Here is a 24,818-nt window from a genome sequence, read left to right as displayed (position 1 = left end):
AATGAATGTCTGATTGGTGAAACTGACATATATATACACACACACACACACACATATATATGAAGAGTTTGTTTTCAAAATGAGACATATCTGTTTTTTTCATTTTGAGAAAAGGGCTTGGTATTGAAGTGAAAACAATAAACTCAATTTATGCTTCTAACTATTGGGGGATGGAAAGAGATGCTAAAAAGTAACTAAACACCATACTACAAAAAAATATTGGCTTTAATATTCACCGAGTTTTTTTGATGACAAATTTCATTTTTTCTCCAAAATGAGACATATCCAAACATTCTATTCTTGGCAAAGTGAGACATATCCAAATTTCGACTTAAACCTTCAGGAGCAGCTGTATTTTTTTTTTTTTTTAAATCAGTTGCTTTTGATAGGCTATCATGAAAACTATTTGCCTTTCAACATTTCAAGCATTTTAAAATAATATTTAAGACCATGACCACCACATTTAGAGAGTTAGGTATCAGAAATAAGGGTCAGTCACCAGTCACAATTTTCACAATTAGCTCACTAATGTCAGATGTTGAAAAAGGAGATGAAAAAAATGGGAGTTTCTTTTAAAAAGGTGTTTTTCAGTTATTTAGAAACTGTTTGTTCAGTATGAGGTCTTGGAAAGGCTGAGTTTACATCATTGTAATTTTGTGTATCTGTATGCGATTCTGCAATTCGACATCTGCAGGCATTGTGTCACTCAGTTGATTAATTTTGTTTATAAGTTGATGTGAGATCATTAAGAAAGTAAACTGCTTCAAACCAGTCTACCAAGGTTAATATGGGTTGCGAGGGATACCAGCAGAAAAAAAATAGGTAGGCGATCTCATACACACATCTCAAACTCACAAATTCACTGTTTGAAATCTGACTCATTGAGTCTGCTTTCTTTTGATTTTATTTATAGCCGTCGCTGTCGGGGGAAAGAACACTGCAGAATAGGATATAAGTCTTTAGTAATAATAACAGTATTCATAATGCTCATAGAGAGAAATTGAGTCTACTCCAATGGTGTTGATTTCCTTTTAATGTCAACTTTTCTTGAGTCATAGCCGATAACCTTCCTTATAAAAAATGGCAAAAAAAAGATTGCATAGAATTATAAAAATGTATTGATCCATTAATGATTATTGGTGAAATATTTTGAACAACAAAATTACTATTCAAGCATTACACAATCATAGACAAAACAATATGTTTATTACATTCAGATACAATGGTACTTGGATGAGAACTGAAGTATTAAATTGCAATAATTTCATAAAGAATTAAAATGAAATAGGAAAAGCACCCTCACAATGGGACAGCCTGCAAGTAAACCAGCACAATCACTGATTCATTTATTCGATATTATTAAACATTGATAAACAAAATACGAGACTTAGTTCAGCTTGAAAGCAAGAAACACTGTAAAGATAAAATCGACAAAAATCCATGCCAAGATCCAAATAAAAAAACATGGTAAAATGTATCACATGGCAAAACAATGAAAAGGTTTGCTACTGAATTGTACTGGATATTTTTCAGTGTAAACAAAAACAATCTACAAAGATCAAAAGTCTTTATTTTCTTTCAATTCATAAGTAGAAAAGAAACATCACTGATTCACACCAATTCATAAGTAGAAAAGAAACATTACTGATTCACACATCAGTAGATTATATTAAAAACAGAATTCATGTAAAAGAAAATCCAAATGTGATAAAAAAGAAAACAATAGGTCAACTTCACAAAGAGAAAAAATAGGGTCTACTATCATAACAAGCGCTTCTTCTTTGCTGACCCCGTTTCCGCTGGGTTTCTTTTCCTTCCCAGCTTCATTCTCTCCGGTGTAAAATCAAACTCGGCATTAGCATCTTTCTCAAACGTGGGCGCAGCCATTTTGGATGATGATGTGGAAGATACCGGAACTTCCCTCTAGACGAATTCTGATTGGATGCTGCTTGCTTCAGCAGCGCACGCTGATTGAACGAAATTATGTCGCATTTTGCTCTAAATAAGATCTTGATATGTCGCATTTTGAAATAAAACGCGATCTTCCTTGGCTGATATAGAACATAATGTCGCACTTTCAACAAAAATCAGAGTATCCCGATAACTACCATTCAGAGCTAGATAATTTTGGCGCGAGTTTCGTAAATATGAAAAAAAATGCCTATGTCGCATTTTGAAAACAAACTCTTCATATATATATATATATATATATATTGTCGACCGTACGATTCGTCACTTTAAACTGCTCCCTTTGCACAATTGACATTGTTAACACACTTATCTATATAGATTTTACATCTTGCACGTTTATCAGGAATTGTTCCTATAAACAGAAATGTCTCTTGTCCTTTGTTCTTGTTGCTATATTGTTCCTTGTTCTTTGTTCTGAATGTCGTATCAGGTCACCATCGACTGCTGGAGAAAAATACCTTGTGTGTTTTTCCACACTTGGCCATTAAAGCTGATTCTGGTGGACTCTGCACCCCTAACATGTCCGGAGAAGAAAGAAGTATTTGAGAAAGTCGCACTATCCAGGCGAACAGTGACAAGAAGGGTGGAGGACATCGAGGAGAAATCTCCAACTTCAGCTCAAAAGTGGAGTGGGAAGTTTTGACTTTTTTTCCCTCGCTTTGGATGAGAGTTGTGACATCCAATGTGGGACTTTTGAAACGGATGCAAGATAAAGCGACTCAACTTCACACAGAGCACAATTGGTATTTATTCATTGTATTATTCATCAATATGCATTGTGCAAGTTAGTGTTAAAACTTAATGGAGTGACAAAGACAGTTAACTTTATCAGGGCACAAGCATTGAATCACAGGCAGTTTGTTGTACTTTTAGAAGAGCAGGATAACAAAAATGCTGACATCAGGTACTATACAGCTGTCAGATGGCTCAGCCTGGGCAAAAAGATTTCGGGACCTAAAAGCAGAGATTGAGGAGTTTTGTGGAATTAAAGGCAAAAAGGATACCCGAGCTCCCAGATGTATTGCAGATATAACATTTGCCGTTGATGTGACAGCACTGATAAATAAACTGAACAATAAACTGCAAGGCAAGGGCCTTTTTGTTCATGAAATGTATAACCTGGTCTAGGCTTTCATGACAAAGCTGCAGTTTCTTTCAAATCAATTAGAGATACAAAATTCTCACTCATGTGCAAACCCTGAAAGAAGTCGAACTATCAGCTCCTCACCTCTGCCGGTACTCGTCTGTTAGGAGACCTGCACAGTGAGTTTTCAAGCCGATTTGAAAATTTTAAAAACATTGAGGATGAGGGTTTGGGTTAGGGTTAGGGTTTCACTCATTTCTATATCTACTAAACTGTATTTACTTTAAACCCAACATTGATATGAAAAAAAGTAACTCTTAACTTTGGGTCTTGATCGGAATAACTGCATTATAATAATGCAATATTATTCCATTAATTTCAATAGGAAACATGAACTCTTAAAACGTTTCAGGTAACAAACAAGATCACAGATCTAATTAAGTTTGGAATTCGAGGCTAAGAGTATTAACATGTGAAAACCAGTACAAAACAAGCACAAAAAGTTCTGGAAAAAGATCACAATTTGTTTCTTCCACTGAACCAGCATCCTTTATATATAATAATAATCTGGGCTCCAGCACTCCGGCGACCCTTGTGAAGATAAGCGGCTAAGAAAATAGTTGGATGGATGATAATAATCAGTTGTTAAAATCCATCATCCATCCATCCATCCATCTTCCACCACTTATCTGCGGTCAGCTCACGGGGGCAGTACCTTTAGCAGGTCATCTAGCTCTTCCGGGGGAGGCGAGGATAGTCGAGAGACATTGGCTATCCAGCGTGTTCTGGGTCATCCCCTGGTTCTCCTTTCTGTTTGATGTGCCCAGAACACCTGACCAGGGAGGTGTGAGGGAGGCATCCAAATCAAATGCCCCAGCCACCTCATCTGGCTCCTCTCAATGTGGAAGAACAGTGGCTCTACTCTGAGCTCCTCCTGGCTGACATGGAAACCATGCGAAGGAAACTAATTTTGTCTGGTTGTATTCGGTATCTTGTTCTTTCGGTCATGACTTACAGCTCGTGACCATGGGTGAGGGTAGGAAGGTAGATCCAACTATTCATTTTCTGAGCCGCTTATTCTCAAGGGTCGCAGGAGTGCTGGAGCCAATCCCAGCTCTGATCGCGCAGGAGGCATGATACACCCTTTACCACAACAAACCGAAAGTCTGCATCACCGCAGACGCTACATTGATCCAACTGCAGATCTCGTGTTCTATTCTTCCCTCATTCGTGAACAAGACCACGAGATACTTGCACTCCTCCACTTGGGGTAGGATCTCATCCCCGAACTGGAGAGGGCACGCCACCCTTCTCTGACTGAGATCTATGGTCTCAGATTTGGAGGTGCTGATTCTCATCCCAGTCACTTCACACTCAGCTGCGAACCTCTCCAGTGAGAATTGGTGATCACACCTTGATGAAGCCAAAAGAACAACATCATCAGCAAAAAAGAAAGGATGCAATACTGAGGCCACTGAACCAGATCTCCTTTATGGCTCGACAGCACCAAGAAATTCTGTCCGTGAAAGTTAAGAACAGAATGGGTGACAAAGAGGCAGTCTTGGTGGAGCCCAGCCCTCACCAGAAAGGTGTCCGACTTACTGCCACCATTCTGGACCAAACTCTGACACTGGTAAGTACAGAGACCGAACAGCCCGTATTAGGGGGTGCAGTACCCCATACTGCCGAAGTACCCCCCGCAGACTGGTTGGATGAACTCCCATGCACCATGGAGGTCCCTGCTGAGGGTGTAGAGATGGTCCACTGTTCCACGACCAGGACAAAAACCACAGTGCTCTTACTGAATCTGAGATTAGACTTCCTAACACACCCTCCTTTCCAGCACCCCTGAACAGACCTGACAGGGGAAGCTGACGAGTGTGATCCCCCAGTATTTGGAACACACCCTCCTCCTCTACCACCCCAGTCTGCCAATCCAGAGTCACTGTCCCCAATGTCCATGCGATGTTGTAGAGGTGTGTCAACCAAGACAGCCCCCACAGCATCCCAAGCCTTTAGGAACTCTGGGCGAATGTCATCCACCCTCCGGCCTTGCCACCAAGGAGCTTTTTAACTGACCTCAACCCCAGATATTGCAGAGCCCACCTCAGAGAACCCAGACTATGCTTCTTCATATGAAGGCATGTCTTTGGAATTGAGGAGGTCTTCGAAGTATTCTCCCCATCGATTTACAATGTACCAGCAGCGCCCCATCGTCATGATACACAGTGTTGATGGTGCACTGGTCTCACTGTCTTGCCCACAAGAGCATTGAAGTCCCCCAGCAAAACTATGGACTCCCCAGTGGGAGGACTCTCTAGCACACCCTCTTAGGACTCCAAAAAGCATGGCGCATAGGGACAAACCACAGTAAGGACCCGTCCTCCCAACTGGAGGCGGAGGGAGGCTACCCTCTCATCCACTGGGGTGAACTCCAATGTACAGGCGCCAAGCTAGGGGCCAATCAGTATACCCACACCTGCTCAGTAGGCAAACTGACCTACTGCAGTTTGCTTACCAAGCAAACTTTTCAGCAGATGATTTCCTGAGTCAATATTCAACCTTATATCATTTAGCACTTTGATAAGAGCATATTCTGTACTGTGATGAGTTCGGAAACCTGATTTAAATTTGTCCAAAAGTCCATTTAAATTCAATAAATGATTTTTTTCTCCACTTTCAGTCTGCTTTCTTACACTTTGATTTAGAGCTCTTGACCATCATTGTCTTTCTCCACTGTGTTCTAGGTCACCTCCAGATGATCTTAGTTTTAATAGGAATGACAGCATTCTTGACATTTGAGATTTTCCAGGTGAAATTGTCCAAATGTTCATCAACGGTCTCAGCATTCAGAGTTTGTGGCACAGCTATAGCCTCCCTAAATGTAGTGGCAATACTCTCATATATGTACCTTCAGAGGTTGTCTGAAACCAGAGTGCCCGGAGAAAACCCACGCAAGCACCGGGAGAACATGCAAACTCCACACAGGTGCAGTCAGTATTTGAACTGTGAGGCCAACACTCGACAGTTGCGCCATTGTGCTGCAGAGTATAATTTCTTCACACTGAAATAATGACTTAAAAATAACAGCAGTGCCACCTTTTTCCATATTCGAAACTTGTTCATAAAAGTAAAATGGCGTTGCCTCATTTTAAATGCTATTATAGCTGCTTTCTGTTAACCATGTTTCATTTAATAATAATAAAAAAAAAAACAGATCATGTCACTGATGGTGTAGTGGTACACATGCCTGACTTTGGCTGAAGCTAGCTGGGATAGGCTCCAGCTCTCTCTTGTGAGGATAAGCGGCTTGGATGATTGTTGGATGAACTCAGATAATAGGTTGTAATGATGTCATTAATCAACATTGATTTATTAACCATTGACCTGATATTAAAAAGAGCTGGTCTCGCAGATATAACGGGAGATATTGGTTTGATTAATTCACATTTTATCCTCACTAAGTTTGTAGTTCTACTTCTTTTGTGCCATATAATTCTAACAAAACTTCTGTCCCTTGTAATTACTGGGATGAAAAATGCCTGATCTCTATAAGGGTCTGAGTTATTCTGGAAAAGACCCAGCAGATATTAGACAGAATTACAGATAAGATTCTTTATGGGTGGAGGAAGGGCCTTCCACATCTTAGAGCACGGTGGTTTCAGGGGAGTGGGGATGGGAGGAAGATTTTGGCATGGTGTGAGTTGGATTCCAACATTGACAATAGTCTTTTATCCTATCCATCAGACTTACCATTGCGTTCCTTCATTTGTGGAAACATTCTCACTGTTTCTTTTTGGGCCGGTGAATGACGTATACAGAAAAAAATGTTGGCAGCCAATAGCTTAACTCCTTGTCAATTTAGATACAAACTGTCTGCCTTGTAAAGATGTCTGCACTCCACAAAAAAATGAGATATTGTCAATGAAATTCACAGACAGTACAGTACACACTTCACTTAACCACTTATTTAATTGACAGAGCTTTGAGAAATTTCCTCTCCAAATCATACAAGTAGGAGAGGTCTGCTTACAAAAACCTTAGCCTCCAAACATTGCATTTTTGTTAGGAGATCTAGAAAATCTCGCGTTAGTACCTCTGACTGCTGCCTCAGAACATCCAGGCCCCTTGTGTGTATAGTGACAGATTTCACAGTTGGGTGCTGATAAGTGGATTTTTTTACATCAATGTGTCATTAGTAAAACACAGTACTTTGGTATGCTTCTCACAGCAAATGTGTTTCACATCCTTAACGGCTCCATCACCAACTATTAACCTTTAGAGACCCAATTTTTTTCTTGTATGATTTGATTTGCCTTTCAGTGATGGTGGGGGATGAGCATTCTTGGCCAGGGTCTTGTAAAAGTGGCTCAAATCTATTTGTAAGTCTTGTACCAGTGTTTTGCATTGATTCACATTCTTTTTTTCTTATCTTTGCTGTAGCGACTGTCCGCTCACTCAAGTTGACCGCAGCCAGCAACACAGGCCAGTTGGATATTTCGGGTATCTTTCAGTGTTGTGATCTTCCTTTTAGATGTCCCATATTTGGATATGTTTGGGCTTTACTCTCAGTAAATTCCAGGGAGAATTAAAGGATAATCCGTTATTGTTTCCCTCATTATTGAGCTAAGTGGTTGTCTGTTAGCACACCTCTGCTCAATATTTTAAGACATCGGTAGAATGGTTTCATTCCCCGATTAACATCCACATTAAATTCAAGATGGTGGATATTCATTTCCAAGATTGGCGTCCTCTGCAGTGCTCCGTGATAGTCCTCAGTGGAAAAGGGAGGCATCTTGATGGCTGGTCTTGTTTTTAACATTAGACTTCTGCTAATTAGCAGGCCATGCTCATGTAATGATGTGAGGGTCTCCAAAAATATTCGAATATGACAACAACTATCTACCAAAAAAAAAAAAGTCACACAGGTTTAAAAGTATCCAGGACTCGCTGTTCAAATTTTTTTTTTTTAAAGAAAAACAAGCTTATCAGCAAAAAAACCATGCAACCACAAGCAAAGCAAGCAGAGCAAGGAAAAAAACATCTGCACTGTATGAGAGCAAGAGAGAGTAGTACTCTGCATCCTTTGCACAACTGTCCAAACAAAGGTTTCATCATTGCTACATTATAAGCAGCCTTTCTTGGTCCGTTTTCTCAATCTTTATGTCTAAATTGACTGTCTGTAGGCTTTCATGTATGTTGTACTCGGGCGGTTGTATGTTTCTGACATACTTGGTGAATAAAGCTGATTCTGATTCTGATTAGACTGGTTCACTTTATTTTTGGTACAGATGTGTAAGGTGATTATTTTTAGATATTTTTTTTATTCATGAAGTGAATCCTGGCCAATAGAATCTATTTGTTCTTGAATTATTTAATTGTGCTTTCTTTAGTATTTTTACCATCTTAAGTATGCAAAAATAATACATGACAAATAGACTTTATTTCTGCATGCTCATCCATCAAAGACTAGAAGTCAAATATCTATTCCAATGTAGATAACATACTGTAGATCATTGTAAGAGTAACACTTCTCAAAAAATGTGTTCTTTCTCTTTGTCGTCAAAGGACTTACAGTATTCATAAATTACATGCATACATACGACACATAATGAGGAAGATCCCATTCCTCCGTCTGAATAACTCATTTTGTGTGTGTATGTTTTATGTGGGTTGTATAAGATTACTAGCGGGCGAAAAGATGCCTGAAGAATGGAGGAAAAGTGTTCTAGTTCCCATTTTTAAGTACAAAGGGGATGTTCAGAGCTGTGGGAACTATAGAGGAATAAAGTTGATGAGCCACACAATGAAGTTATGGGAAAGAGTAGTGGAGGCTAGACTCAGGACAGAAGTAAGTATCTGCGAGCAACAGTATGGTTTCATGCCTAGAAAGAGTACCACAGATGCATTATTTGCCTTGAGGATGCTCGTGGAAAAGTACAGAGAAGGTGAGAAGGAGCTACATTCTGTCTTTGTGGATCTAGAGAAATCCTATGACAGAGTACCAAAAGAGGAACTGTGGTACTGCATGCGTAAGTCTGGTGTGGCAGAGAAGTATGTTAAAATAGTACAGAACATGTATGATGGCAGCAGAACAATGGTGAGGTGTGCCTTAGGTGTGAAAGAGGAATTTAAGGTGGAGGTGGGACTGCATCAGGGATCAGCTCTGAGCCCCTTCCTGTTTGCAGTGGTAATGGATAGGCTTACAGATGAGGTTAGACTGGAATCCCCTTGGACCATGATGTTTGCAGATGATATTGTCATATGCAGTGAAAGCGGGGAGCATGCAGAGGAACAATTGGAAAGATGGAGACATGCACTGGAAAGGAGAGGAATGAAGATTAGCCGAAGTAAAACAGAATATATGTGCGTGAATGAGAAAAGTAGAGGGGGACGAGTGAGGCTACAGGGAGAAGAGATAGCGAGGGTGGACTACTTCAAATACTTGGGGTCAACAATACAGCGCAATGGAGAGTGTGGTCAGGAAGTGAAGAAACGGGTCCAAGCAGGTTGGAACAGCTGGCGAAAGGTGTCTGGTGTGTTATGTGACAGAAGAGTGTCTGCTAGGATGAAGGGCAAAGTTTACAAAACAGTGGTGAGGCCGGCCATGATGTACGGATTAGAGACGGTGGCACTGAAGAAACAACAGGAAGCTGAACTGGAGGTGGCAGAAATGAAGATGTTGAGGTTCTCGCTCGGAGTGACCAGGTTGGATAGGATTAGAAATGACCTCATTCGAGGGACAGCCAAAGCTGGATGTTTTGGAGACAAGATTCGAGAGAGCAGACTTCGATGGTTTGGACATGTTCAGAGGCGAGAGAGTGAGTATATTGGTAGAAGGATGCTGAGGATGGAGCTCCCAGGCAAAAGAGCGAGAGGAAGACCAAAGAGAAGATTTATGGATGTGGTGAGGGAAGACATGAGGGCAGTTGGGGTTAGAGAGGAAGATGCAGGAGATAGGCTAAGATGATACGCTGTGGCGACCCCTAACGGGACAAGCCGAAAGGAAAAGAAGAAGAAGATAAGATTGTAACAGCTGTCTGTTGATCAGTCCAGCTGCTGCTATCAAATGTAATCCATACACACATGCAGATACACACGCATGCAGACAACATACACAAGCGCACACACACACACACACACACACACACACACAAACACTATTAAGGTCAGCAGTGATGCCCACTAAATAGACTGTAATCTGTAATGACATCACAAGTCATCCATGTGACCACCTCTGGTATCCACTTATACTCAATCTCAACCTCTTTTGGCTCAGGAGGCCCTGCCCTCCTCCTCCCAGGGAACACTTGAGAATTGTAATACTGCATCCATACCAGATGCAAATAAAATGACGTGGCAAGAACATAAGTTGCTGAAAAGGACCAAAATTCTAGGAGTACGTCAATGCGACACAAATGATGCACATGTATGCTCATTCTGTATGAATAATTCCCATGATCAAACATGCATGAATACCGTGAGGTGAAAGTTAACTCTGTGTCTAGTCTGAATGTAGCATAATGCAATGGTGTGATGATGTGAGATTTACCTGGGGGAGAGTGAGGCAGTTTGATGAGAGCGTGTAAACCACGTAGGCCTCCTCCTGCCCTTTGACACTACGCCCTCCTTTTGTGTAGCAAGACTCCCGCACTCGCTCCATCATGGCATCCAGCTCCATCATCCCAAAGATGCACAACGCAGAGTTGTCTGTGGCCACGGATGTGGAAGTCCATCCTGCCACCATGACGAGGAACATTGTGGATTTTCCTGAGTGGAGCCCTAGCCACGCTCCCCTGACTAGGTTGTAGCCACCATGGCAGAGCAGAGGCACCTCCACATACGAGTAGAAGTTGCGGTCGGAAACGCAGAGGCGGGAAGCATACGTGCGGTACTCCATCTTGGAGCGCACGTCTCGCCTCGAGAACAGGAAGTAAACATGATTGTTAAAAGCAACCACCTTGACAAAATGGATGTCGTACTCTGAGTAGCTCCCAATGATCAGCTTGCCCAGCTCATCCTCCTGAGTGAAGGCTCGTTGAGGATAGACTGTTGGGTAGAGGCGACGTGCCGTGATGGGCGGGATGTCACCAAGACCCATACCCGTGAAACCACGCCCCACCAGCATGAAGCGCAGAATCTCTCCACTGACTCCACTCCCAGCAGTGAGGACGATGCCCACTGTGGAGACATGGGGGTCGTTGGCAGCAACGAATTGTGTGTCTACTGGGTTCGTGGATTGGTACAACAGCTGCGAAATGTTGGACAAACTCCTGCAGAGACCAATCACACAGACAGTCACCACATGGATGGAAGGGAAACCAATGCTTCGCCCACTTACCTCTTTTCACAGGTGCCCTGATACAACGATCCGCAAGAAATCACACTGCCTGCCTCCTTCCCCTGAGCCTGCTCCAACAACAGCAGCTTGTTGTAGTTGTGGGTTGGTCGGGCGGATGGGCAATCTTTGAGGGCAATTGGGGGTAGGCAGTTGGGGGAGTCGAGATGAGGGCCGGTCTTCACGTGGGAAATCAGCTCCAGGTCCAAGCTCAGCTGGTGAAGGTGGTCCACTCCGCCCACATACAGAAGCCTCGCCTCCATATCCAGCAACAGGTGTGAAAGGGGGGCTCCACGAAGGGTCACCCACTGCACAGACGAGTCCTGGGCTAGAAGGGGTGTTGGTGGGAAGAGGAGGAGAAGGAGGAGGAGGGACAACAGGGGGGTGACGGAGACCAGCATGGTTCCTCCTCCTTTACCTGCCAGGGGACATACAAGACACACCTTTGATTGACAGTGTACACACACACACACACACACAATACACACAGACACACGCTCAAAATGTTCACACAGAATAGTGTTTATTTATGACATGTTGGGAGGTCCAACAAACAAAGGCAATGTGATCAATGGAACCCCACCACAGACTGGATGTGCCACTCCAACGTAAAAAATTTAATGAGTCGCATGGAAAAAAAAACAAAATGATATCTATATATCTAATGTCTAACCCCAAATTGCACCATTGCTGTTCAAATGAAGTAACTGTAGTTGTAAATTGTGATTGGCTGAGGACCAGTTTAGGGTCAACCCTGCTTCTTGCCCGAAGATAGCAAGGACAGGCATGCCCTATTGAGGATAAGCGGTCAAGAAAATGGATGGATGGACAGTTGTTGGAATAGTGGAAGCCCAGAGCTAAAAATAACTTTAAAAAACACACACACACAAGCTGCCAGCACCATGTCTGATGAGGAAAAGCTCCTCAACAAGCTGAAAAAAGTCCATTGGTGCTGATATTTTATGCCAGTAAATATCACGACTAAAACATGACTGATAGATAATAGCTGATTCACAACCTTCTTTGATGTGGTCACTAGATCAGTAAAATATATTTTATTCATTCTCTCCCTCAGTCAGTAGGGGGAGAATTGACAGGTGTTTTCCTGGGAAAATGTATAGGGGGATGCCTGGTAATATCCCCATAATCCAATTTGCATGCCCGTGCCACTTGGCCTATGGCCACCAAACCACACACCCCCCGCCCCCTCCTTCATGCAATTCAATAAATTGAAAGCTTTGTTCTTAGCTTCCAACATCTAGGTCAGAGAGTGCAAAAGCATGGATTACTTCATATTGTTACCACATGCAGGCCCTTGCAGAATTCATTCATTCATTTTCTACCGTTTATCCGAGGTCGGGTCATGAGGGCCGTAGCTTGAACATGGACGCCCAGACTTTCCTTTGCCCAGCCAATTCCTACATCTTTTCCAGGGGGGTCAGGAGGCATTCCCAGGCCAACCAAGAGACAGTCTCTCCAGCATGCCCTGGGTTTCCTTTTGGTGGGGCATGCCCTGAACACCTCACCAAGGAGGCATTAGGTAGGCATCCAAATTAGATGACCCAGCTACCTCACCTGGCTCTCCCAATGCGGAGGAACAGCGTTTCGTCTCAGACCAGGAAAAGCTCATCCATGCTTTTATCCCAAGTAGAAATGATGACTGTAATGGTCTTCTGATTGGACTCCCCAAAAAGAGCTTTAAACAGCTGCAGCTAATTCAGAATGTTGCAGCTCGCATTCTGACCAGAACAAAGCGGTCAGAGCATATAACTCCAATCCTTAAGTCCTTGCACTGCCTTCCATTCACCTTGAGAATAGATGTTAAAGTTCTGCTCATGGTCTATAAATCACTAAATGATTTAGGTCGTGAATACATGAAAGAAATGCTAACGGAATACAAACCATGTAGACATCTGAGATCAACTGACTCATGTCAAATAGTGGCTTGCAGAGTCCAAAGCAAACATGCTGAAGTAGGATTGAGCTATTATGCTGCACACAAATGGAACAAAATGCAACCAGATGTGAGGTAAATGTTATATCTCTTTGTTTTCAAATACTTTTAATCGTGTACATTTTATGTTATCAGAATGCTGCAGCTTGGGTTCTGATCAGAACAAAGAGGTCAAAGCCAATCCTAAAGCCCTTGCACTGGCTTCCACTCATCTTTAGAATAGATTTTAAAGTCTGCTACTGGTCTATAAATCACTAAATTATTTAGGTCCTGAATATATGAAAGAAATGCTTTACGGAATACAAACCCAGTAGAGCTCTGATATCGACTGACTCAGGTCAAATCGTGGCGTACAAAATCCAACGCAAACATGGTGAAGCAGCATTTAGCGATTATGCTGCACACAAATGGCATAAATTGCCACAGTCCCAAGTATGAATGTTTTTTAATCCAAGTTGAAAAATTTTCTTTTTTATCATGCTTTTTGGAGTATTTCCACTTTTTAATCATATTGCTTGCACTGTACGTGTTTTTATCTGGACTTGTTTTGTTGTTGTTGTTTTGTCTTTAGTATACATATTTTGTTGTCATTTTTAGTTTTTTATCCCGTTATAAATGTTTTATCTTGTTGTATTCAAATCCTTTTAATCATGTGAGCATGTGTATGAAATGCGCTACACAAATAAATTACTTTGCTTTGCTTTGACAGAAAGATCCAACATCATCTGCAAAAAGCAAGGATGCAATACTGAGGCCACCGTAATGGACCCCTTCTACACTTCGGTTGTGCCTAGAAATTCTGTCCAATAAAGTTATGAATAGAATCGGTGACAAAGGGGTAGCCTTGATGCAGCCGAACACTCACCGGAAATGAGTCCAACTGACCACCGGCAATGCAGACCAAACTCTATGACACCGGTCGTACAGGGACCGAACATCCAGGGGGTTTGATACCCCATACTACCAAAGCCCCCACCCCTAAGACTCTGCAAGGGACACGATTGAATACCATCTCCAAATTCCACAAAACACACGTAGACTGCTTGGTGAACTCCCATACACCCTCAAGGACCCTGCAGAAGGTGTAGAGCTGGTCCACAGTTCCACAACAAAGGAAGAAAACCACATTGGTCCTCCTGAATCAGCGATTCAACTTACCAACAGATCCGCCTATCCAGCACCTGGATAGCCACCAACTAACCCTAACCCATCGAGGTTTAGGAGTGTGATTCCCCCTGTAGTTGGAACACACCCCTCATGTCCTGCTTTTTAAAAGGGGGACCAACATCCCAGTTTAAAAAAATGCAGAGGCACTGTCCCCAAGTTAACCAAGACAGTCCCACAACATCTAGAGTCTTTAGGAACTTCAGGGGAATCTCATCCACCCCCGGGCATTGCCACCGAGGAGCTTTTTACCCACCCTGGTGACCACAACCACAGAGATCGGAGAGCCCACCCGCTTCCAGCTCCTTCCAACTCACAACGTCCCGAGTCAAGGTCAGCAGCGCCCCATCCCCACAATACACAGGGTTGATAGTACAAAAGCAACTCCCTCTGGAATCCTACTTGCCAAAAATGCCTGACTAAGGACTCCTACTTTATCTTGACAGCATCCCTCAGCATTGATTTCTACCAAAGGGTTCAGGGATTATCGCCACGAAAGTTACCGACCATCTTACACTGGACCAGCATCTTCCCCCACCATCGAAGCCAACTCACCACCAGGTGACAGCTCCACCCCTCTCTTGAGCATCCAAGACATCCGGTCACAAGTTCAATGACACAACCACAAAGTCGATCATCATCCTGTGACCGAGGGTGTCCTGGTGCCAAGTGCACATGTCGACATCCTTATGCTTGAACATGGTGTTTGTTCTGAGCAATCCATGAGCTCTGAACTCCAGTAAGATAACACCACTCGGGTTCTGATTCTGAAAAACAACAGCTATGCCATCCAATGAAGTCTTGTTTCTGCCCAAAAACTTTGATATTGCAGGCCACTTATAACTCGAGAATACAGCTTGCGGTAAATGTTTTGGCTGAAACATGCATCTTTTGGGGTGTTTTCTGCATTTCTCTCTCTTCCTCCGTCCCCGTCTCTCTCACATGTGGGTTTGTTTGTCTGCTTGTGAATGCACGCAATGCGTAAGGCCTTATAGAAACCTCATTTTCTTTGTTAACTGAAATGAATTAATTAAGCAGCTGTTTGCTAAATATACTTTCTTATAAAGTGTGTGTTTGCGAGTGCGGTGCTTTTCAAGAAAACCTTGAAAGACAATGGTTTATCAGATGGGGACTTGTATGGTTGACTTGTCAAAATACTCTCCAAATTTCTATCTCGTCAAAGATGCATTTTACACAGGTAGTATGGTGCCAAACCAATTAAATCTGTACACGTCATTAGCTCAGAATGTGTTCATTCCCCATGAGCCAATGAAAAACTCCAAAACATTGTAAAGCAATGAAGCCCAAAGTGAAACCGAAGATATTCAAAGATTCAACCTTGGTCACGTGACACTGCCGTTTTTATCCAAGCACAGACGGTTTGAATCATACCACTTCAGGAAGAGTGACACAACTTCCAGAGCCTTCGTTTCATTTGCCCATTTCTTAGTTTTGTTTGCAACTTGAAGCTTTTTCAGAATCAGGATCAGAATCAGCTTTATTGGCCAAGTTTGTAACAACACAAAAGGAATTTGTCTCCGGCAGTCGGTATCACCCTTGTACGACATTCAGAACAAAGAACAAACAAACCAACAAGAACAAAGAACAAGAGACATTCAGTTAATAGGAACTATTCCTTATAAGAGTCACAAGATGTGCAAGATGCAGAGTCTTCTTCATTTAGAACAGTTCATCGCGTGTCAACGCCCCACGTTAGGTTAAACTTGTACAAAGTGCCTTTACCCGTTAGCGGTTGAAATTATAGACCAGTGCAATTGTGCAACGGGAGCAGTTTAAAGTGACAAATTAGGTGACGGTCTACAGGATATACCCTGAAGAAAATAAGTATTTGAACACCTTGCTGTATTGCAAGTTCTCCTACTTAGAAAACATGGAGGGATCTGAAATTTTCATCGTAGGTGCATGTCCAATGTGAGAGAGATAATCTAAAAAGAAAAGGCCAGAAAACACAATGTATGATTTTTTTTTTAACAATTTACCTGTGTGATACAGTTGCAAATAACTATTTGAACACCTGTCTATCAGCTAGAATTCTTACCCGCAAAGACCTGTTAGTCCGGCTTTAAAAGTTCAGCTCAACTCCATGTATTATCCTGAATCAGATGCACCTGTGTGAGGTCGTTAGCTGTATAAAGACACCTGTCCACCCCATACAATCAGTAAGACTCAAACTTGTAACATGGCCAAGACCAAAGAGCTGTCCAAAGACACCAGTGAAAAAATTGTACAACTCCACACGACTCGAAAGGGCTACAGAGAAATTGCCAAGCAGGTTGTTGAAAAAAGGTCCACGGTTGGAGCAATCATTTGGAAATGGAAGAAGCTAAACATGACTGTCAATCTCAATCGGAGTGGAGCCTTACATGAGATATCACCTCGTGGGGTTTGAATGATCGTTAGAAAGGTGAGGAATCAGCAAAAGGACTACACGACAGGACTTGGTTAATGACCTGAAAAGAGCTGGGACCACCGTTTCCAAGGTGACTGTTGGTAATACACTGAGATTTCATGGTTTGAAATCACGCATGGCATGAAAGATTCCCCAGCTTAAGCCAGCACATGTCAAGGCCCATCTTAAGTTTGCCAGAGACCATTTGGATGATACAGAGGTGTAATGGGAGAATGTTTTGTGGTCAGATGAGACCAAAATTAACCTTTTTGGTCATACTTCCACTCATCGTGTTTGGAGGAAGACAAATGATGAGTTCCATCCCAAGAACACTATGCCTACTGTGAAGCATGGGGGTGGTCGCATCATGCTTTGGGGGTGGTTTTCTGCACATGGGACAGGACGACTGCACTGTATTAAGGAGAGAATGACCGCGGCCATGTATTGTGAGATTTTGGGAAACAACCTCTTTCCCCCTGTCAGAGCATTGAAGATGGGTCGTGGCTAAGTCTTTTAACATGACAATGACATGAAGCACACAGCAAGGAAAACCAAGGAGTGGCTCCATAAGAAGCATATCAAGGTTCTTGCGTGGCCGAGCCAGTCTCCGGACCTAAACCGAATAGAAAATCTTTGGAGGGAGCTGAAACTCCGTGTTTGTCAGCAACACCCCAGAAACCTGTCTGATCTAGAGAAGATCTGTGTGGAGGAGTGGGCCAAATGCCTCCTGCAGTGTGTGCAAACCTGGTGAACAACTACAGGAAACGTTTGACCTCTGTAATTGCAAACAAAGGCTACGGTACCAAATATTAACATTGGTTTTCTCATATGTTCAAATACTTATTTGCAGCAGTATCACACAAATAAATCATAAAAAAAAACATAATACATTGTGATTTCTGGACTTTTCTTTTAGATTATCTCTCTCACAGTGGACACACCTATGATGAAAATTTCAGACCCCTCCATGATTTCTAAGTGTGAAAACTTACAATATAGCTGGGTGTTCAAATACCTATTTTCTTCACTGTATTACTAATATTAATGCTGATTGGACCAGCAGGATGTGAGGGTGTGTCCCAACAATGGCACAAGGCAGAAAATAGGAGGTCACTGATCGAGAATTTAATGACTTCATTCCCAGAGGGGGAAAAAAAACTGTTTGAATGCCTGCTCGTTTTGACTTGCATTGATCAGTCGCGCTTACCCAATGGAAGGAGCTGGAAAAGCTGGTTGCCAGGGTGTGAAGGGTCCCACGTCCTGCCCCCTCTGGACCTACTTCAAGTGGCGTGCAAGTCTTCAAAGTTGGGTAGGGCGGTACCGACAACCCCTTCAGCGGTTTTGATTGTCTGTTGCAGTCGGACTTTATCCTTTTTTGTAGCAGCCCCAATCCAGACTGTAATAGAGATACACAGAACTGATTGGATGACTGAACTGTTTCAGCAGCTCCTGTGACAGGCCATGCTCCCTCAGAAGCCACAAGAAGTACATCCATTGCTGGGCTTTTTTGAGGATAGATGATGTTGATGTTCGTCTCCCACTTCAGGCCCTGTGAAACTAATTCCCAAGAACTTGAAGGTCTCGACAGTTGACACAAGACCGTTGGACAGCGTCAGGGGCAGCTGTGGTGAAGGATGCCTCCTGAAACCCAGAATCATCTCAACAGTCTTGAGAGTGTTCAACACCAAGTTGTGTTGGCCACACCACAAAGCTCCAGTCTCAACACATCCTGTCGCTATGCAGACTTGATGCTCTTTTTCATGAGGCCGATGACTGTTGTATCGCCTGTGAACTTTAGGAGTTTGATAGTCGGGTGCCTTGAGGTGAGTTATTTGTGTAGAGTGAGAAGAGCAGAGAGGAGAAGACACAACCTTGGGGTGCCCAGTTGCTGATAGTGCGCGTGGATGAAGTGGTGTCCCCTAAGCCTCACCTGCTGTGTCTTGGACGTCAGGAGATTGTAGATCCACTGGGAGATGGCAGGCGAGACGCTGAGCTGGAGAAGTTTGAAGGAGAGGATATCAAGGATGTTATGTTAAAACAGAGCTGCAGTCCATGAACAGGATCCTCGCACAGGTCCCCTCGCTGGCAAGTTGTTCAAGGATGATGTAGAGACCCATGTTGAGGGTATCATCCACAGACCTGTAAGAATGATAGGCAAACTGCAATGGGTCCAACTGGGGACCTGTGACGCTCTTGAGGTCGTCAAGCACAAGGCTTTCAAAGGACTTCATGACCACAGATGTCAAGGCAACAGCCCTGTCGTCATTACACCTGAGACTACTGCTTTATTTGGGGACCAGTATGATGGTGGAGTGTTTGAAGCAGGTTGGGACTTCACACAGTCCTCGAGAAATTTTAAAGATCTTTGTGAAGACAGAAGCAAGTTGGTTTGGTCAGACTTTGAGGAATGATGGGGACACAAAGTTAGGGGTCCTTGTCTTATTCGTTTTTGATAGTCTTGAGCCATGCATCACACAGGGTCCAGAGGAGAGTCGTAATGGCAGATGGGGATTGCTGTTTTTGAGAAAGGATCTACTTCTGTGGGTTAGCAGTTGATAAATGTCCTGTACTTTTTAAGGAAAACTCGAGCAATGTGGCCAAGCTTCTCCTGTGTTCGTATTTTGATATAATGCTTCCTGGAGACACAGATGCTTTTTTGACACACTGACCAAGAAATTAGAGATAAAAACAAGAAAATAACTTCAGTGGGAGCATTTATTGCTCAGGATTTGCATCCCTTTTCTGTAGTTTAAGATCTCTGTTTTTTTAACCGAATGAAAATGCTCTACCCACATTATCCTGTGCCCTGTAATAAGAGATTTCACTGTCTGATTTCACAAACCAATGACCGTACTCTGCCATGACTTACCTGAACTGTTCCACCCCTACTGCAAATGGTTTTTGGGCCATGAGGGTAGCTTTGAGGAGGTTTCTATTTAAATGCTCACTTGTATTCAACCTCCAACCATACAGTTACCCTACCGAATGTTCAAAAGTAAATTACGTCACGAACCTCATGCGCAGCAAAGAAGCTAAATGGTGCACTGCATTATGGAATAACGTCTCCTCGGTCCTCCATTCGTTCGACTCCCTTATTGTTGAACTGTACAAAGTGTTTAATCACCCCACCTAGGGCAAAGAAGCCACCTGTCGTCTCTTTTCACTCTGACATGCACTAGATCCATCGCCGAATATTCCGTCGACTTCCGAATCCTTGCTGGTGAATGCAGATGGGATGGCCTCATCAACCAAATTAAAGATGAGCTTGGTGTCTGGGATGAGCACTTCTCTCTCGAGGCTCTTAGAGCCCTTGCTATCCATATGGACAACAGACAGCGAGAAAAAAAATGTGCTCACTGTGACAAGAGCATCATGGTGAGCCCAACCTCTGTTCCTGTGACCACCTCCCCCCTCTACCCGACTGTTCTCGTTCCCATAACAGTCTCCAAATTCCCCGCAAACCACTTCCATCTCCACAAAACATCAAAGCCCTGGATGGCCAGGTCATCTCCTTTTTCACCCACCAAACAGTGCCTATCACACTCCTCATTTCCGACAATCACTGTGAAACCATATCCCTATTTGTTATTACTTCCCCGGAGATATCCATGGTACTTAGCATTCCCTGGCTCCAAATTCAAAACCCCACAATCCATCATCCATCACTGGATGAAGTCCTCATTGTCATTCCCACTGCCTGCTTTCTGCTGTTACACCCTTCAAAGATGCTCCACCTGCTGCCAGCCCAGTAGACCTCTCACAAGTTCCACAAGAATATCATGACCTCTCACCAGAGTGAGGATTGAGCATATCTCTCTGCCCCCACACTGCCATGTACTGCCCTGTATGCTTGTGCTCCCTCTCCCTTGCCCTCTCTCTTCAAGCACCTTTTCTCAATCAGTCATCACCACCACTATTCAAGCCTGCCTGTTTCCCTAGTTCGACACCAAATTATTGCAGCATCTCTTAATGGTATCACGGCCTACCTAACTCAAGTAAGCCACAATATTCCTTGTTCCTTTGGTAACTCTTGTGTCTCCTCGTTCTCAGTACTCCCTGGTGTTCCTGACCCACGTTAATCCTCCCAACAAGCCAGCCCCCTGTTCTGTCCACTGCCCACCGCTGTCAGGGTTGTGGCCAGGCCATTGCCCTGGGCGGAGTTGCCTCATTTTCATGTTTTTGGACCTTCCCTGTTGCCACATGTTTTTTTACCTCTGCCTTTTTTGGACTTCTTATCTGTGTATGACGTCTGCCTAGAATAAAACCACCATCAACATCATGTCCTTGCCTCATAGTCCTGCATTTGGGTCCAGCTCCATGTCACATGCTCCTGACAGAATGAACTGGCCATACATGGACCCAGTGGATTCAAAGCTGATAGACGCGAAACTTCAAGCCCAGAGGGATAAAGAATTTTCTGCCCACCACTGCCGTATCAAGAGAGCGGAGGAATTTAGTGATGAACTATGAATTTGTGGTTTTCCTGGACCGGACTCAGCAGAGATTAATCGACCAGCCGAGGCCCCTTGTTTTTGTTCCAGCAACACCCGGCTCGCAGCAGCTGCCTCTCTCTCCTGTTTCGGCGGCGACCGATCCATGGCCGCCTCTCCGTCATGTCTCGTCGGTGACCGAGCCACGGCCGCCTCTCCCGCACGTCTCGGCGGCGACCGATCCACGGCCGACACTCGCTCATGTCGCTGCAGTGCTTGACACCCAGCCGCCTCTTGCTCACACCTCGGTGGCGAACAAGTTCCTGCCACCTCTCGCCCATGCCTCAGTGGTAACTGAAACCTGGCCGCCTTTCATCAAAGTCTCAGCAGCGCATGAACCCCGACAGCCTCTCGCCCACGTCTCAGCGGCACCGGAACCCCTGCTGCCTCTCGTCCACGCCACGGCAGCCCTCGATCCACAGTGGCCTCTCATCCACGCCTCAGCGACCCTTGATCTACAGCAGCCTCTCGCCCAGGCCTCGGGGGCCCTCTATCCACAGCGGCCTCTCGCCCAAGTCTTGCCGGGTACCAGCGTCAGCAGCCGCCTGCTCTTAACTGCACCTCGTGGGGCTTCGTCCTCAGCTGTCACCTGCTCCTGTTTGGTTCCTGCTTTGCCATTGGGACCCCACTCGTGGACGTCTGCCTGAGTCGTCCTGTAGGGATCCTGGAGCTTGGCGTCTTAGCCAACCTCCTGACCTACTCAGCCAAGTGCCTCACTTTGGGTGGCCTGGACGGCCACTAGACAGACTGGGGTGTGGGTTTCTATGTCCTTTAATTTTTCTGAATACAGTACTCAAAGGAAAATGTTTAGAGGCTCCCGATGTAGATGTTTGGACTAAGACGTGTTCCATAGTAGTTTTAGGGCTGCACCTCGAAAGAGCGTCATGGTTGACGACTGGGAGAGGGTTGGCTCATCATGAAAAATGTCCCACAGACCTGTATCCGCATGGCGAGAGTATTCTCTGTATGGCAGAGACTATTCTCAGCAGCCTAGCAATGGACAGGGAAGATGGCAACCAGTGAATCAAGAGGGTTAAGGCAGACCTGCAAAATAATGGTGGCCACACAAAATATTGACATTTTCTCTGTGGTGTGCTCACCTTTTTTGATCAGCTCAGATCAGATCATCAGCTATTTGTGGGGTTATTTTAAGAACACAGTATATTTAGTTATACAGGCAGTACACTGACAATTTTAGATTGTAGCAAATTTATCATAATATAATAATAAACAATAATTTCTTCATTATTCACAATGAAAAGGTAAATGTCGGGGTTTTACACACCTTTGTGCGATACCGGCCAAAGTAACAGTAATACAAGCTTCCCTCACTAATTCACGGTTCACTTTTTGCGGCTTCAGTGCTTTGCATATTTGTTTTCACCCTCCCACCCCCAACAAAAACAGCCAGATTGGCATACAGTATTGCGGGAAGACGCAGTGATACAAGGCTCGTGATTGGTGCCCGGCGCGACATAGACCAATGAGAGCATGTCTGGTTTTATCTCATGAACTGACTGGCAGCGCATGATCGAAACACCACCCAACAACTTCCGTTCCATCCTTTCCATTGTCCTTTTTTTCCACCAATTTCTATGCTGTTGACTGTCTGCACGATAACCTCTCATGTTCACAATGCTACTAAGTGCTGTGCTGATGCGAAAGCTTCTTCCGAAGGACCCAAGAACAAGAGCAAGATGACGATCAGCAAAAAAAAGGAAAACTTTTGGATATGATCAAAGAAGACAGAAACTATGCTTTTGTGGCGCCATTATCGCGTGAATGAATCAGCAGTGCTCTACATAAGGAACCATGTGGTCAACATCTATAAAAGCACTTCAATAAGTTTTGATAAGGAAGCAAAATGTGCGTTGACTCTGCGAAATAAGAGGATTGTTCGAAATGGAAGCTGCCTAAACATTGTGAAAGCGGATTGTAGAAAAACAGACAGTGACGATGATGAAGAGGCTGAAGAGATGTTGACGAATCTCAAGCTGTAAGGAGGGATTCACCTCCTGGACGACGAGGCTTTTTGGGAAGCAAAGGTTGGTTTGAAAAATTTGAAAACTGTTACGCCCTCAGAACTGTGCCTCTGTATCGTGAGGCTTCCTCCGGTGACAATGATGCTTCTCGTCATTATGTGGAGGAAGAATTTGCACAAGACATTGATAAAATATCATACGAACTGTCTAGCATTTGTGTTGACAAGGTTATGTCCTTGTACAGGAGAATTTTGAAGCAGAAGGAAAAACAAAGATAACACTATGTTTTTCTCAAAGATAAAAACCTCAGTTAAGCTGACAGCACTGTTGGTTTAATTATATTAATTATAAATAAAGTTAGCTCATATTTGATCTCTTGTTTTGCTTTGAATGTTTAATACTATACGTGCTTAAAGTGTGACTGTGAAATGGATGATTTTTGGTATATTATTAATGAAAAACCCAGATGTGTTTTTTCACCTCAAAACATGATTTTGACTTTTTGTAACTCCTGCCATGAAAATCCTCTCAGGGATTTGTTTTTGAGAAAAAGCAGGAAGTGATGTACAGCACAGAGGCGCCCCCTAGTGGACTTGTTTGTTTCTATTAGTTTTACCTCCGGGAAGGTAGCTCTTGTTCCTTCGTGTTAGCCAAAATGCCGGCTCATTGCAATGCTGGACATTGCTTGAACACTCGGAAGAATGGATTTAGCCTTCTTAAGTTTGAAGAGACCCGGTTCGTTGTGAAAAATGGAACGGGTGCAGAGGACGAGAGCTTTGTGGGTTCCAAATAACAGGTAGGCAGTAATGCGCCCCAGCTTGACGGTGTTCAACAAGTACTGCGGCGGCTTTGAACATATCCCTAAAAGCAGCACGGCTCGGCTCCATTATATGCCAACACGGCGCAGAAAATCAGCCACACCGGGTGAGGCGCTACGTTCGGCGGTCACTGCTTCTGCGAAGGCTGCACGTCGGGCTTTGGGGACGGGGGCGACTCTGAAGAACTCAGCCGAGAATGGGTCACTCAGCCGCATGCGCGCAAAAAGCGCCTCAGCGCGACTGTGTTGCTCAGTACTGCGGCGTCTTGTGAACACACCCCTAAAGCAGGCCGGCTGGGCTCCATCATAAGCCACATCAGCTGGCTGCAATGAGCCGTGATGGCTCATCTCCGCCAAGGAAGTGGATCAGATGGGGATGAGGTTTGGCCGTGATCGCACATCATCTGAATATGGGTCGAAACAATCGTGTAATATTGTCCCGAGGGCTCGAAACAATAGTGTAACATTGCCCCAGTAACTTCACTCGGTTGTGTGGTGTTCTCCTTTTCGAAAAGAGCTTCCGTGTCAGACGGGGCGCGTTTGTCTCCCATAGTTAGGGTGCACCGCGTGTTTTCATTTGCGAATGTCCGGGTGACGTCACGGATGGA

At 43.9% G+C, this 24,818-nt stretch overlaps 1 protein-coding gene and 1 long non-coding RNA gene across 15 annotated transcripts in view; one reads left to right on the top strand and one right to left on the bottom strand.

Moving 5' to 3' along the window:
* Positions 1-3,725, top strand: part of LOC133493203 (uncharacterized) — a 34,736-nt gene extending 31,011 nt beyond the window's left edge. The window contains exon 4 of the long non-coding RNA XR_009792888.1: positions 2,402-3,725. This is a non-coding gene — a long non-coding RNA (uncharacterized LOC133493203). The remainder of the gene's footprint in view (positions 1-2,401) is intronic.
* Positions 1-24,818, bottom strand: part of plxnb3 (plexin B3) — a 266,957-nt gene that overhangs the window by 122,452 nt on the left and 119,687 nt on the right. For 13 of the 14 annotated variants that reach the window (XM_061806283.1, XM_061806204.1, XM_061806230.1 and 10 more), the window contains 2 exons: positions 11,397-11,811; positions 10,608-11,328 (listed from right to left, as the gene is read on the bottom strand). In XM_061806283.1, the coding sequence (XP_061662267.1) occupies positions 10,608-11,328; positions 11,397-11,794 (1,119 nt within the window). In that variant the 5' untranslated portion in view covers positions 11,795-11,811. Of the gene's footprint in view, positions 1-10,607; positions 11,329-11,396; positions 11,812-18,128; positions 23,676-24,818 lie in introns of those variants that run through there. The other variant, XM_061806240.1, reaches the window with a different exon arrangement.

This window comes from Syngnathoides biaculeatus, chromosome 2 (assembly GCF_019802595.1).
Source record: "Syngnathoides biaculeatus isolate LvHL_M chromosome 2, ASM1980259v1, whole genome shotgun sequence".
In the NCBI taxonomy this organism is placed as follows: domain Eukaryota; kingdom Metazoa; phylum Chordata; class Actinopteri; order Syngnathiformes; family Syngnathidae; genus Syngnathoides; species Syngnathoides biaculeatus.
Note: the sequence above shows the minus strand (reverse complement) of the source record. Positions and strands in the feature narration are given on the sequence as shown.